This window comes from Lepisosteus oculatus, chromosome 7 (genome assembly GCF_040954835.1).
Source record: "Lepisosteus oculatus isolate fLepOcu1 chromosome 7, fLepOcu1.hap2, whole genome shotgun sequence".
Taxonomy (NCBI): domain Eukaryota; kingdom Metazoa; phylum Chordata; class Actinopteri; order Semionotiformes; family Lepisosteidae; genus Lepisosteus; species Lepisosteus oculatus.
In genome coordinates this window covers 14,624,803-14,637,010 of record NC_090702.1, presented here as the reverse complement: position 1 = coordinate 14,637,010, position 12,208 = coordinate 14,624,803, and the positions used below count along the sequence as shown (strand labels likewise).

General features: G+C 35.0%; 1 protein-coding gene across 1 annotated transcript; it reads left to right on the top strand.

Annotated features, from left to right (window-relative positions):
* The first annotated feature begins 21 nt into the window (after nucleotides 1-21).
* cdnf (cerebral dopamine neurotrophic factor) lies at nucleotides 22-7,971 on the top strand. The gene is made up of 4 exons (XM_069191971.1): nucleotides 22-200; nucleotides 3,493-3,620; nucleotides 4,394-4,535; nucleotides 4,987-7,971. The coding sequence occupies exons 1-4, from the start codon at nucleotides 122-124 to the stop codon at nucleotides 5,166-5,168; spliced, it is 531 nt and encodes a 176-aa protein (XP_069048072.1). The 5' UTR covers nucleotides 22-121; the 3' UTR covers nucleotides 5,169-7,971.
* The last annotated feature ends 4,237 nt before the right edge of the window (nucleotides 7,972-12,208 follow it).

Sequence of the window (12,208 nt, the reverse complement as noted above, 5' to 3'; positions counted from 1 at the left end):
TTTTAGGACGTACTGGAAGTTGTCAACTAAAAACTTTTCGCGTGTGGTGTGTAGTGAAGTGAATTGATTTGTCTTTAGAGTAGGGTAGTTATCTCAATAAGATTGTTTTTCCAACAATATCATGCAGTTTACAAACATTTTTACAACTGCAACATTCGTGCTCATTTCCCTAAATACAACCAGTGCTAGCGATTGTGAAGGTGAGACGTAAATGCTTGCATTGCAGTGTGTGTTTGGAGACTGCATGTAAAAATAGACCCTGTCTGGCGATAGAGCAAAACTGAAAAGGTGGATAACTAAGAAGGCATGTGCATGGTATCCTAGTTAGTACACGAGTTTAACTATCTTAAAAGAAATTACATTTCATAATATAGAACCCTAGATACCATATTTTAAAAAACTATAAGAAGGTAAAAAGTGTTTCCCATGAATTATTATATTTGCGCGGTTTTACGTACAGCCTAGGGGAGATTAAAATATTACTAAAAAAGGTACTGTAACTAGAAGAATAAACTCGCGTCAGTAGTGCGCATAATTATACATTTGTTTCATTTTACTTATTTAGATATGTACTGTACTTTTTTACCCTATCTATGTCTCTAAATTCGAACAGTTAAAATACATTCTTAGCTTTGGTAAAACAAAAAGGCAAAACCCTACTTTTTGTTGCTCATCTACAAAATCATAGTCATCTAGATTAACTCCTGTATAATTGTAGGTTTTCTTTGCTTTGTTGTGTTTATTATACGTTCGCTTAGAAGAAACAAAACTGGAATGCCGCCATTTGTTTTTATTTATGCATATTATGTTCTATATTCTGCTTACATAACTATTTATCTTTGAAATCTAGCTTTATGAACATAAAGATAGATTATTATTAATAATACAAATATTAAAAATCAAAGTTGAACCCCCTTTAAGTCACAAGAGTGTGCCCAGATACGGTATCATACCTTGGGAAAAGAAGCATTATATTTCCAAACATTATTTTCAAACATTAATATAAACATATTATCCAGTTAAGCAAGTTCAGCATTTTTGTTTGTGCCAATCATTTCCAGGTTTCCTCCAGGTTCCCAGTTTAAATTAAAAAGGGCTTTGTTTCTCACATATATTATCAGAGAAACTCCTTATCATCACGTTTCAGTACTGAAAAGACCAACAAAAGAAAATTGTCTCAAATTATATTTTATAACTTGCGATTTGAGCACTAAAAATTTGTTGCAAAATTATAATGACTGCATATTTTGATCTTCGTATTTTTTTTTAAAAATAACGTTATGTATATTTTTACAGTTTACATAAAACAAAGGTAATAAAGCAAACCATGGGAAATTATTACATTTTTTACGTAATGTGTTTTATGCCCATCCTAATTCTTTACACTTGCATTCCGGTAGAATAACAAATTCAGTGTCTATTGGTAAACTCACCTTTAGGTGGCAGTGCGGAGACGTAGTTAGGGCTCCATCCAGCTTCACAAATGGGTGGTAAATAGGTAATTGTAAATGTATTTCAATTATCTAAAAATAGGTAATGAAGTCACTTTACGTTAACAAACATCAAATCGATTAATAAAAATCCTCTGATGTTGTCTCTTGATTTCAGCACAAATTCTAACTCATTTTAACAAATAGAAATGCATAGTCATAAGTAAACAAAATTGAAATAATTTTGAATTAAAAATAACATATTAATGAATTAATGAATCGGGATAGCAGGAGTAAATATGCATGATGTTCACCACAAGAAACATCACTTATAGCGGCAATAATTTCACAAACATGTCAGCAAAATTACAAAATCTCTTACTAGCAGCTGCACCAACATTTTATTGAGCAGATGTGACATAGGTACACGTACAGTATCATTCTGATTAACATTGGTCATCAACAAATGGAGCAGCAGGGGGTCTACTGTGAAAGTCACAGTTTAGTCGTTTGTGTGGCCATTGCTGAAAGCAATATAAGCTGTTCATCTGCAGCACATCCTTTGCAGATGTCGCCTGTGGGAATTCTGTTCCATTCCTCTCTAGAGCCTGTAGAAACAGGCGCCCGCTCACAGGTCTGTCAACAGCAGATGCCACATGCCATCTCTGCTTGCCCCGCAAATCATTCAATGAGGTTCAAGTCCGGCAGGCAGGGCATCCATAGCATAATTGTCCAAGTGTCATCTCTTAAGAAAGCTGTTGTTATACAAGTAGCATGAGTCCACAAGGAAGGGCAGCAAGTGAGGACCCAAAACTTGATCAATGTAGTGTCACGCAGTTGAGTTCTGTAGCATATAGACAAACCTGCCCTGAGAGTCACACTCACACTTGGACCTCTCTCTATCGATTGATATAAACAACAGTTAATGTATTGTTCTGCACATCTCACTCACACTGCATACTCATGGACACTCATGGACATCAGTTAGGCTGCTCTACACAAAACCTACAGTATATCCGGGGCTAAACAGAACTTGACTCCACAGCTGGTGAGTGCACCTGAGTTGACCCAGTCCAGTTTCCAACAAACTGATGGCACAAGACTTCAGTTTTCTTGATACGCAGAGAACAGTGGTTCCTTTTTGTGTTTGTCTTTCAACAGGTTAAATTCTCATGACTTCTCTCATTGCTCAATCAACACTTTTATTAATAAGGTGATTTAGTACTTATATAATAATTGAATTTACTCAAGTGTAGCACATATAGGAATGAATGATAAATTAATCTAAATATTGCCTACAACATTTCATCACCCTCAGAAGTCCAAGTATTTCTTAATATATCATGCCTAAATACAGTCCTAGATTTCTTTTGATGGTTTATTCTGGAGTGACACATTGGGGGTGGGAGGGGCAGAAGTCAAAATTCATCCTGTGCTAATCCGCTTACAAGAGGTGTACTACATCGACCCTGCATCCTAGACAGATCCCTGCATTGTGGCTTTAGAATAGAAATGTCATGTCTTTTACTTCACAGCAGGTTTGCTTGCTGTTTCCTGAATTATTTCTGTCAGTGAGAAAGAGTCCGAAAGATTTTTGGAGTTTATACTTTGAAAACAGTTTCACTGGTGCAAACAAAAGCAAAGGATAATGTTCTAATCAGGGCTATCTGGGCAATCAGGAGTAAATAGCAAGTAGCAATTCCATCTAGCATTAGACAATCATTTAATTTTATAAACATTTACAATTGGGTCTTTTAAAGACTAACATGTCTTCAATTTTGGTAAGTGATTGTTTTCTAATATGACTCTTGCATCTTTATATATATATTAATTTTAACATGACATTATTTTTGTGCACATTACCATTTGTAGTATCTATTTTTCCATGTATCACACAATAGGTCTGCATATACACTTTGTAATGTCTATGTCTTATATCTAAACTAAACTAGGCCTGTTGTCATTAATAGCTGGAGAACTGAGTTGTTTTAAGCCCTTAACTTATCTATATTGCAGAATTTTGTTTAAAATTGTATCATCATTATTGCTGTTTTAATTGTAGTATGTACTGGATTTTTGGGGAAATTTTACCAATACCTGAGCTCAAAGTACGCAGAACTGACTCCAGCCAGGGTGGAGGAAGAGCTGCTTGTGACCTGCATGGATGCCGAGGGGAAAGAAAACAGACTGGTGAGCTAAGGATCCGTTAGCTTGTCGACGTTAAAAACTCCTTGCCTACAGTAATTACATGGCGGAGTTTGCCTGAGGTTACGTTAAAGGCAGGCTTGTTTGATTAAGAATATCATCTTCATTCTCAAACCCTTATTCTCTGATGGCTTACCAGAAAAGATAATAATATGATGCAAGTTCAGCTGATAGTTATTTGAGGACGTGGGTTTAGGCCTTCTTAAGGACTTTTCCTTTTAAGACACTAATTGACGGAAAACTTTACTCCTTGAAGTGTAATGATAGTGATCTTCTGAGGGCTGTTGGGGGGGGTGTTATCAGTTTGCATTTGTTTCATGGAGATTTCAAACATTCTTTCTGAGGGAGAGTTGTTGTTGACAAAGCCATAGCCAACATTTCAGACAACCACTCTTTTTACTATGTTGTGTCTACTTTCTACTTGTATAAACATTTCCCTAAAATAAAATGCTTCAATTCCGTACAAATAAAAGCCGTGGAAGAAACGTTGATAATTATGAAGTTTTGTTTTCTCCTCTAAGAAGAATATTTCTAAAGCCATTCATCCCATGTGCTTGAGCTTCCCAGGGTACCAAGATGGCATCAAGGAAATATTGTGACTTACAGACATACAGAAACTCAGATTGTCAAACTTTCTAACCTTCCTGTTCTTTGTCAGCTGTAATCCTCAGATGGGCAACCAAAAGGAAAAAAATAAATAAAACTCACAAAGGATTTAATTAAATCCCTTTAAATCACACAATGTCCGTTTCTTTCAGTGTTACTATTTGGGAGCAACAGCCGATGCAGCTACAAAGATGACCAGTGAAGTTACCCGTCCAATGAGCTTCCATGTACCAGTACAGAAAATCTGTGAAAAGCTCAAGAAAATGGACAGTCAGATATGTGAACTGAAATATGGTAGGTTGAGAAACCTCATAACAAACAGACTGGCATATATTGCAAATGTAGATTCTTATTTAAGGTGTCAAAATATTAAAATAATTTAAACATGAAAACACTGTAATGCTTAACTGTAGAAAACACTTTCCAATTTTTTCCCCAACCATTCTAGTTTCTGGATGAATATGATCGCTCTACATCTTTTTAACATCTTACATCTTTTATAAGATAAACATTCAGTTGCAAGAAGTTAGTCTATTTTATCTTGCTGGAACATTACTTTTTATTTGTTTATTTAATTGTGTTTTACATACTAATGAGAAGAGAATTAAAAATGGGTAGTAAGTCATGTCCTTACATTATCTTGCATGTAATGTAAGCAAGTTACCCCAACAGCAAACTTCAGATGCACAGGAATTTCACTTTCATTTTCTGCTATTATTAATTTTAATGGGATTATGTTTTTCAGAGACACAGCTTGAACTCAACTCTGTGGACTTGTCCAAACTGAGGGTAGCAGAGCTGAAGAACATACTGAATTCCTGGGGTGAAGTGTGCAGAGCGTGCATCGAGAAAACAGATTTTGTTAACCTCATCCAAGAGCTTGCTCCAAAACACACAAAACACCAGGGGCGCAGATCAGATCTGTGATTTCATACACAGTGTTGTCTAACTGCAGTATCTCCAGACATATTACTGAGTAACATTTTTACATGACGCTCCTTTCAATTCAACAAAAAAGTTTACAAGCGAGAGGTGGCTATTTGATCCATCTCATCTGTTTGGTAGTTAGCTGATCCAAAGAATTTATCCGGCCATTTCCTGATAGACGTCAGGGCATCGACTTCAACAATATGACTGGGTCAGTTGGTACAAAACATTTTATGGGTTGTTGGTATAATGCCAGTCTTTATACAAAATGTACCAAAAATGAATTTTGAAGATTCTGTAAGTAATGAAGGGGAAAAAATGACACAGAAAAGGCAAATCCTGTTATATATTATTTGGAGCTACCTGGGCCAGGTGAGATAAAGTCTTTTAACATTTTGGTATGGGTATTCTTTTAGCTACATGTAGTACATATTATCGAATGTTTCGGGTCACAGATAGTTACTTTCCATAGTATTCGCTTACTTTGGTAGCACCTGAATTAATGGTAGCAATGAATTAATGCCTTTATGCTACATTATCCTTGATTAAATAATAAATAATACTATATATAGGGTGGAACAGTAGCACAGTCGCGAAAGGCTAGATACTTTCCCCCTTTCCACTCTTTATCAAGACCATCTAATATTTAGGGGTCTGTCACGGTTGTAGTCCCTCCCCCTTAAGGGCACTCTGGCTCTTTCACTTCTGAGTTGATTTTGTGCATCTGTCCCCTGTTCCTGCCTTCTATTCAGCCAACCTTAAAAGCCAGACACTCACTCTGTTCCGGGCTCTGCATTGGTTCCTGTGCCAGGCGAGTCCGGGACCTGGAGCGCCTGGTCCCGTTCCCCCCTTTTCCCACCGACCCTTCACCGGATCCCCCTCTGGTGTTTAATCCTGTTTGTCTTCGTCTCGGATGGACCGCCCGAATCTGGACATTTGCCTCATCTTGGATTTCCCTTTGGACTCCCTTTTGGACTGTTTGCCTCGGATTTACCCCCCAGAACACCTGCGCACCATGGACAAGCCCCTGTTTTCATTCCTGACCCCTGCATGCTTTTTTCCCCTTGTTTTCCTCACTCATCCCCGGATTGTGTCATCTGCATAGGGTCCTGAAAGAACGCTTTCATTACAGGGTCTAAGCTATAAATCTTGCTTTGCACTCAGTGTGCATTCATGTAAAGGTAAAATGATGTCATAGTCTTTGCTTCTTAGGCATTTGTTTTGTTTAATTTGTTGTTTCTGTTTATTTTGTAAAGTTGGTTTGCACACAAAGAAGGCCCAGTTTAAATTACCAAATAAGGAATTTATATTATTTTACAACTTACTTTATTACTTATTACAGCTTTATAGAGGCTATTTTGCAAATAGATTGTAGCAATACTATAACAATAGGATCAATGTTTTTAAACAAAGTACTGCACTCACTACTTCTTAGAAGATAAGGGCAACTGAACTGAAAATTAACAGCCTACCTATTTCAGTCAGTTGAACTACAAGGCTATCAGGTTTACGTGGCTATGTACTTAAGAATAGTTCTCAGATAACATGTTATTTCATTGCTAATGTAAACATTTATTGTAGAGTTCCAACTTGTCTTTCAAATGAGTTCAACATCTTTTTATGAAACATCAAGTACGGGTGTATAATATTTTTTTTAAAAGAACCATAAAAAACATTTAATCTTTACTGTCTCTCACTAATCCAGGTAATAAATAAAAGTTGATTAATCATGCTCACAATTACTTACATCTTACTGTAAATTAAAAATAAAACTACATTAGTAATTGACTATAATTAAGTATTTACTGTACCTCTTATTATCTCCATTCATCTCTGTTGCTTTGTGATATAATTAGTATACTGCTATAGTAATTACTACAGTATGTGCACAACAGTTTCTGAGGAAAATTTGATACTTTTGTTTACACCACAAAATGTAGATCATGTTTTTAAAAAGAAAGTGTTGTAATGACACACTTTTAATATATAAAATAATAAAATAATTTGCATTTAAATTAAAGACTGTATTTGAGTATAAACATCCTTATAAAATTAGTCCATTTTGAAATGCCAAAAAAGGTGAAACTATAATGATGATGATGATGATCACATAGAAATTAAGGAAGGTTTGATGCAAAGGCTGTGAAAAAAATAAATTCCCTCTTTCCTTCCATGGAAAACAAAAAAATGCTTTGTGCAAAGCACCCTGGGAAAGATATTGAAACTTTATAGAACAATACAGATTCCCTAACAATAGACTGTATTAATATTTTATCCACGAGGCTTTATTCAGTTTGCTTGATGCATAGAAGCACTGCAGGTAATGTGTCAATTTAGATTTGAAAAGCAGACTCCAATTTGTTTTGGACCAGAAATTTGCAGCCTCTCTCCATTGGTTTTGCAAATGTTTGCCTTGTATAAAAACACAGCAATGTAACTAATATTAGTATGATATTCACTACATTTTGTAATTTACAGTTTATTTAAATCAAGTAATTGGTGTGCACTTTAAATTATTAGAAGTGTTTAAAAGAATTTGCAAATTACACAAACTACCATTTGTATATGTATATGGGGGATTAAATTTAGTTTTCAGAAAAGAGTTTATTGAATGTTCTGCGTCTCTGTATCAATTGTCAGTCCTTTCTGCATGCATATTGCCCATTAAGATTTCTTCTCATAGTTAGTGGCCTAGAAGACATATTGTTCAGTCATCTATTGTCAATTCATGTAATTTACTTCTTAACAATTTTAAGTGTGTTTTTTAATTTCTTTTCAATAAACTGGAGACTGCTGACTGTTACTGTCCATGAGAGTGCCTTTGTTACACCCAGCTACTGGTATTACTACATAATTCAGACTTACCTTGAATGCTAGAAAGGGGTGGATGAGATTATTCATTCAATTATTTGAGAACATGAGAGATTATTAATTAGAGCCATTCTAACCTATTTGGCACTAGCCAAATGATCAAGGATCTTATCCATCTGTGTTTTGATAGAAACAAGGGTCGTAGCTTTGACATCATGACTGGGTAGCTTGTTCCAGACTCCCACTACTTTTTGTGCAAAGGCGTACCACCTCCTACTCTCAGTTTTAAATGCACTCCCACATACTTTCAACTTGTGTTCTCTGGTTTGCATTTCATTGTTGATTCTGAAGAATTCCACTACATTGACTTTGTCATTTCACTTGAGGATTGTGAATAATTATTTAATATTCCCTCATAGTCTTCTCTGTTTAAGACTACAAATGTTGAGTTTTTTAGCCTGTCCATGTAGGCTAAATATCTGGTTGCTCTTCTTGGGCAACCCCAGAAAATATCTGGCTGCTCTAACATATTTTCCAATATATTCGAGAATATTCTAACAAGGCATTACCAGTGCATTATACAATTTAACATTCCAGGCTTTTAACTATTTGTCCCAAGATTTTGTTTGTTTTTTTATTGCTTCACCATATTTTGTCTTATTATCAGGGTCTTCCCTGATATGTGTTATTAAATGTTTTCCACAAATTGATTACATAAATTATGCATTACATGATTAGAGTAAATGATCGCTCAATCCATTTCATCAATGTAAGCAGTGCTTACATTTTGCCAGTGCAGTCAAAAAAGAAACATTTATCTTTGCTATCATCCCATAGAGGATGTTCCTTAACTTATCTGCGGTATGAATCAGATGTTGCTATGATTATGGGATTTTGAAAAATAAGTGACCATCTCATGGTATTTGATTCCAGTCAGAGGTCAGAGCAAATTAATCTTCACATTCCCACAATTCACAGTCAATAAGAATATTGTTCACATAAACCATGGATTATACAATTAAATTCTAATTTATTTTGAGAACAGGAAATTATTTTACCTTTTCTTCAGATAAGAAATACATAATGGTGCCTTCTGCAGTAGGATCCAAAGAACATGATGAAACTTTTGTAATGAAGTCATGCCTATGAGCTTCTTGAGACTCTGTCTTGAGACTCTGTGATACTTATCAGTTACAGAGGTTCCTGTAACATACTGTATATAATAGAATGGGTTTGATGACTGTTTGGGCTGTTTTTGGCTTGTTAATCGAAATTATCTAAACTCAGATTATATTTTTATTCTTTTTTAAATAAAAAGATGGGCACCAGTCTATATAGAATGCTTTGGAGATTATGTTTTATGTTCAATAGAATAAGTACAAAGTAAAGACAATTCTGAACATGGACATTTAATGTCTATCCTATCTCTTTTATCCTAATTTCTGTGCTAAACATTTAATCAGATGCAGCATTAAATATGAATAAGATGCAGAGATGTGAAAGGATATGTCAGAACTTAGTGAATGTTAACGTGTTTCTTTATTTTACAATATGAATATTTCAATATGAGTAACTGGAGAATGATTTGAGTTTTTTTTTTTGGAAGTGATGCTGCCGATATACCCAAATGCTGTCTAACATACTGTGAGATCAGGCTACACTTTGTGCCTATCTTTTACACTGCAGGAGGTAACCTGAGGCTTTCAGGCCTTCATATTCAGTCACCAGCAACATCTGAACAATATGGCTGAAGCTTTGCAGGGGAAGACCTGCGGCTGTAACCAGATACCACAGAAGCTCAATGAAGCTGTTTCATTCCTGTGAGAGCCCGTATCTTTGCTAGAATTGAGAGTTTCCAGAAAGGACTCTTTTACCAACATGAACACCTGCATTTACAGAAGGCCTAATACAACCAGATGTCAGAATGATAAGCCGTTAAAGACATAAAGTATGAATAAACAGAAAAAGGTTTTAAGTGAAATGGTTTAATTCATTGGAAGAATTAGTTATTTGAAGCTTCTGAATCTCAGACAAGAAGAAAGCTACATGGAAGCTGTGGACTGCTTCATCAGGATTTACAAATAATTCTAAACAATATAATTTCAAACGATATTGACTATTGTTGATTTTTTATTTGTTTATCATCTTTTGCTGCATTGAGATACATCCAGCTTTGTAGAGTTCTTTTTCTCAGGTTTCTTGCACTCTGGTGAAAATGCACAGTTTTCCTTGTGCTGCCTTGCAACACTGTTTGGGAAGCCCAGGAGATGTCACCCCTGCTACTACATCATCTCCATCTTCAGAGGCATCCAAGGCTGATGATGCTGGGGTGGTCACTACTCAGCCAGGATCAAAGGACCAACCTCAACTCAAGCAGAAATTTTCAGTGAGCTGTATTACAGAGCAAGAAAGAATTCCAAATGGTACCAATTCAATTTCAAAAGGCCATGCCAGTGCTATATTTGCTAGTGATGACTGCATTTCAAATCCTTCTTCTGGCTGTCATAATTTCTCCAAAAGCTCCATCAATGGTATGCCAGATGAATGCCAAGATGTGGCTAGAAACTATGCTCACATACCCAGACCGTCCATCATTAAAAGTTCTGAGGTAGGTGACTTTTGCATGCAGCTGCATAAAGTCAACGTGTGTGATTAAGTGTTAAGTGTGATTTAAATATACCATTAATATCTTACAGCTAAAATAATGCTGTTATCTTCCTTGCAAGATATTTTGAAGTGTTAATTGCTTTTTTCAAGAAATCATAAACAGAATGTTCACATACAGGGAAGTACAAATTATTTACATTGTTGTAATTATTTTTTAGTTCCAATCTTTTTTTTAAAAAAAGTATTAAAATCTATGAGAAAATATATGGAAGAAAAGAATGGATGTTTCCTACTTTTGGCATTTAACTAATCTTTTTTCTTTCTGTTTCATTATAAATGTATTCCTACACACAGAGCAGCATTCTTTCCACAGCTTTCTAGGTAGACCAAAAAGTGAAAACAATCCTTGAAAAGTATGAATATTTTTTCAAAATAACCAATAGTTTTATATTCTGCCATCTGCTCAGCAGGAAATATTGACCCAAATATACTTTGTGTGTCTCTAGCTCCAGCAGAGGTCACTGCAATTTGATGTAAAGTTTTCTTTTTTGGGGTTAGAGCTCTCCTGTAATGAAACATTCTTGCTATTATATGAAAATGATTATTTTTTTCAAACATTGCAATGTGTTATTTTGTGCATTGAGATCTGTAAAAGTCTATAGTTACTCTTGTCTAAGACCTTTTTAAGGCCCAAAACTACAAGCCTTTTATAGCACAACAAACTATGCTATAACATAGTAAATAGTATGTCATGTAGGGAGCTGTGTCAGCATGCGTAGGCTGCAAAGGAACAAGTAATGGGTTTATTCCATGCTGAAAAGAGAAAAAAGGAAACACAACGTTTCAGCTGTGGAGCCTTCTTCAGGTGTCAGGTGTTTTTTCTCTTTTTAGCATGGAATAAACATTTACTTGTTCCTGTAAATAGTATAACATTTTATTTCATAGTTATAGTACAAAATGCTTATATTATGTACAATTATTATTATTATTTCTATTACTATTATAAACCAAGAAGCCAGCAATTTCATTATTTTTTTCAGCAATAATGGAATACAGGTATAATTTGGTAATATAATTTGATGCGGTTATGCAATATTTAGAAGAAAATATATAATTTAATTCTGTAAATAAGAGTGATCAGGGAAAAGCTTCAGACATTATGATCCAATTCATGATACGAATGCTTGTTACTCAATGCATTGACAGAGTTATTAGCCTTTGAAATCAAATTCTTATGAAGAAAACCAATGACTGTGTCAACAAATTGAAAAGGGTATTTGGAAAACATGAAGGCTTTTGTTAAATACAATTTATCCTGCAGTCAATATATACCAATCTACCTTGTAGACAGTCATCTACATCTACCTTGTAGGCAATCATCAGCAGTCATGTTATGCAGTTATGTTATGCTCTATCAGTCATTGGAATGGGATTTCCAGCCAATAATTTTCCTTTCACAGATGTGAGCAAGAAAATATGAACATTCACAAACGTTTGAAAAATGTTTTTTTTAAAATGGGTTTGTGACAGGAATGAGCTGATTTAAAGCTACTGTATAAGAAGAGAAAATTGAGCATTCATTATCTGGGAATATGCATGCCACAAAAATACACATTGTAGCT

What these genes read in the sequence shown, in the direction of transcription:
- cdnf (XM_069191971.1), top strand. Translation starts at nt 122, where the DNA reads ATGCAGTTTACAAACATTTTTACAACTGCAACATTCGTGCTCATTTCC. An exon ending in AGGGGAAAGAAAACAGACTG is followed by an intron (nt 3,621 to 4,393) that starts GTGAGCTAAGGA and finishes CGTTTCTTTCAG; the next exon opens with TGTTACTATTTGGGAGCAAC. An exon ending in GATATGTGAACTGAAATATG is followed by an intron (nt 4,536 to 4,986) that starts GTAGGTTGAGAA and finishes TATGTTTTTCAG; the next exon opens with AGACACAGCTTGAACTCAAC.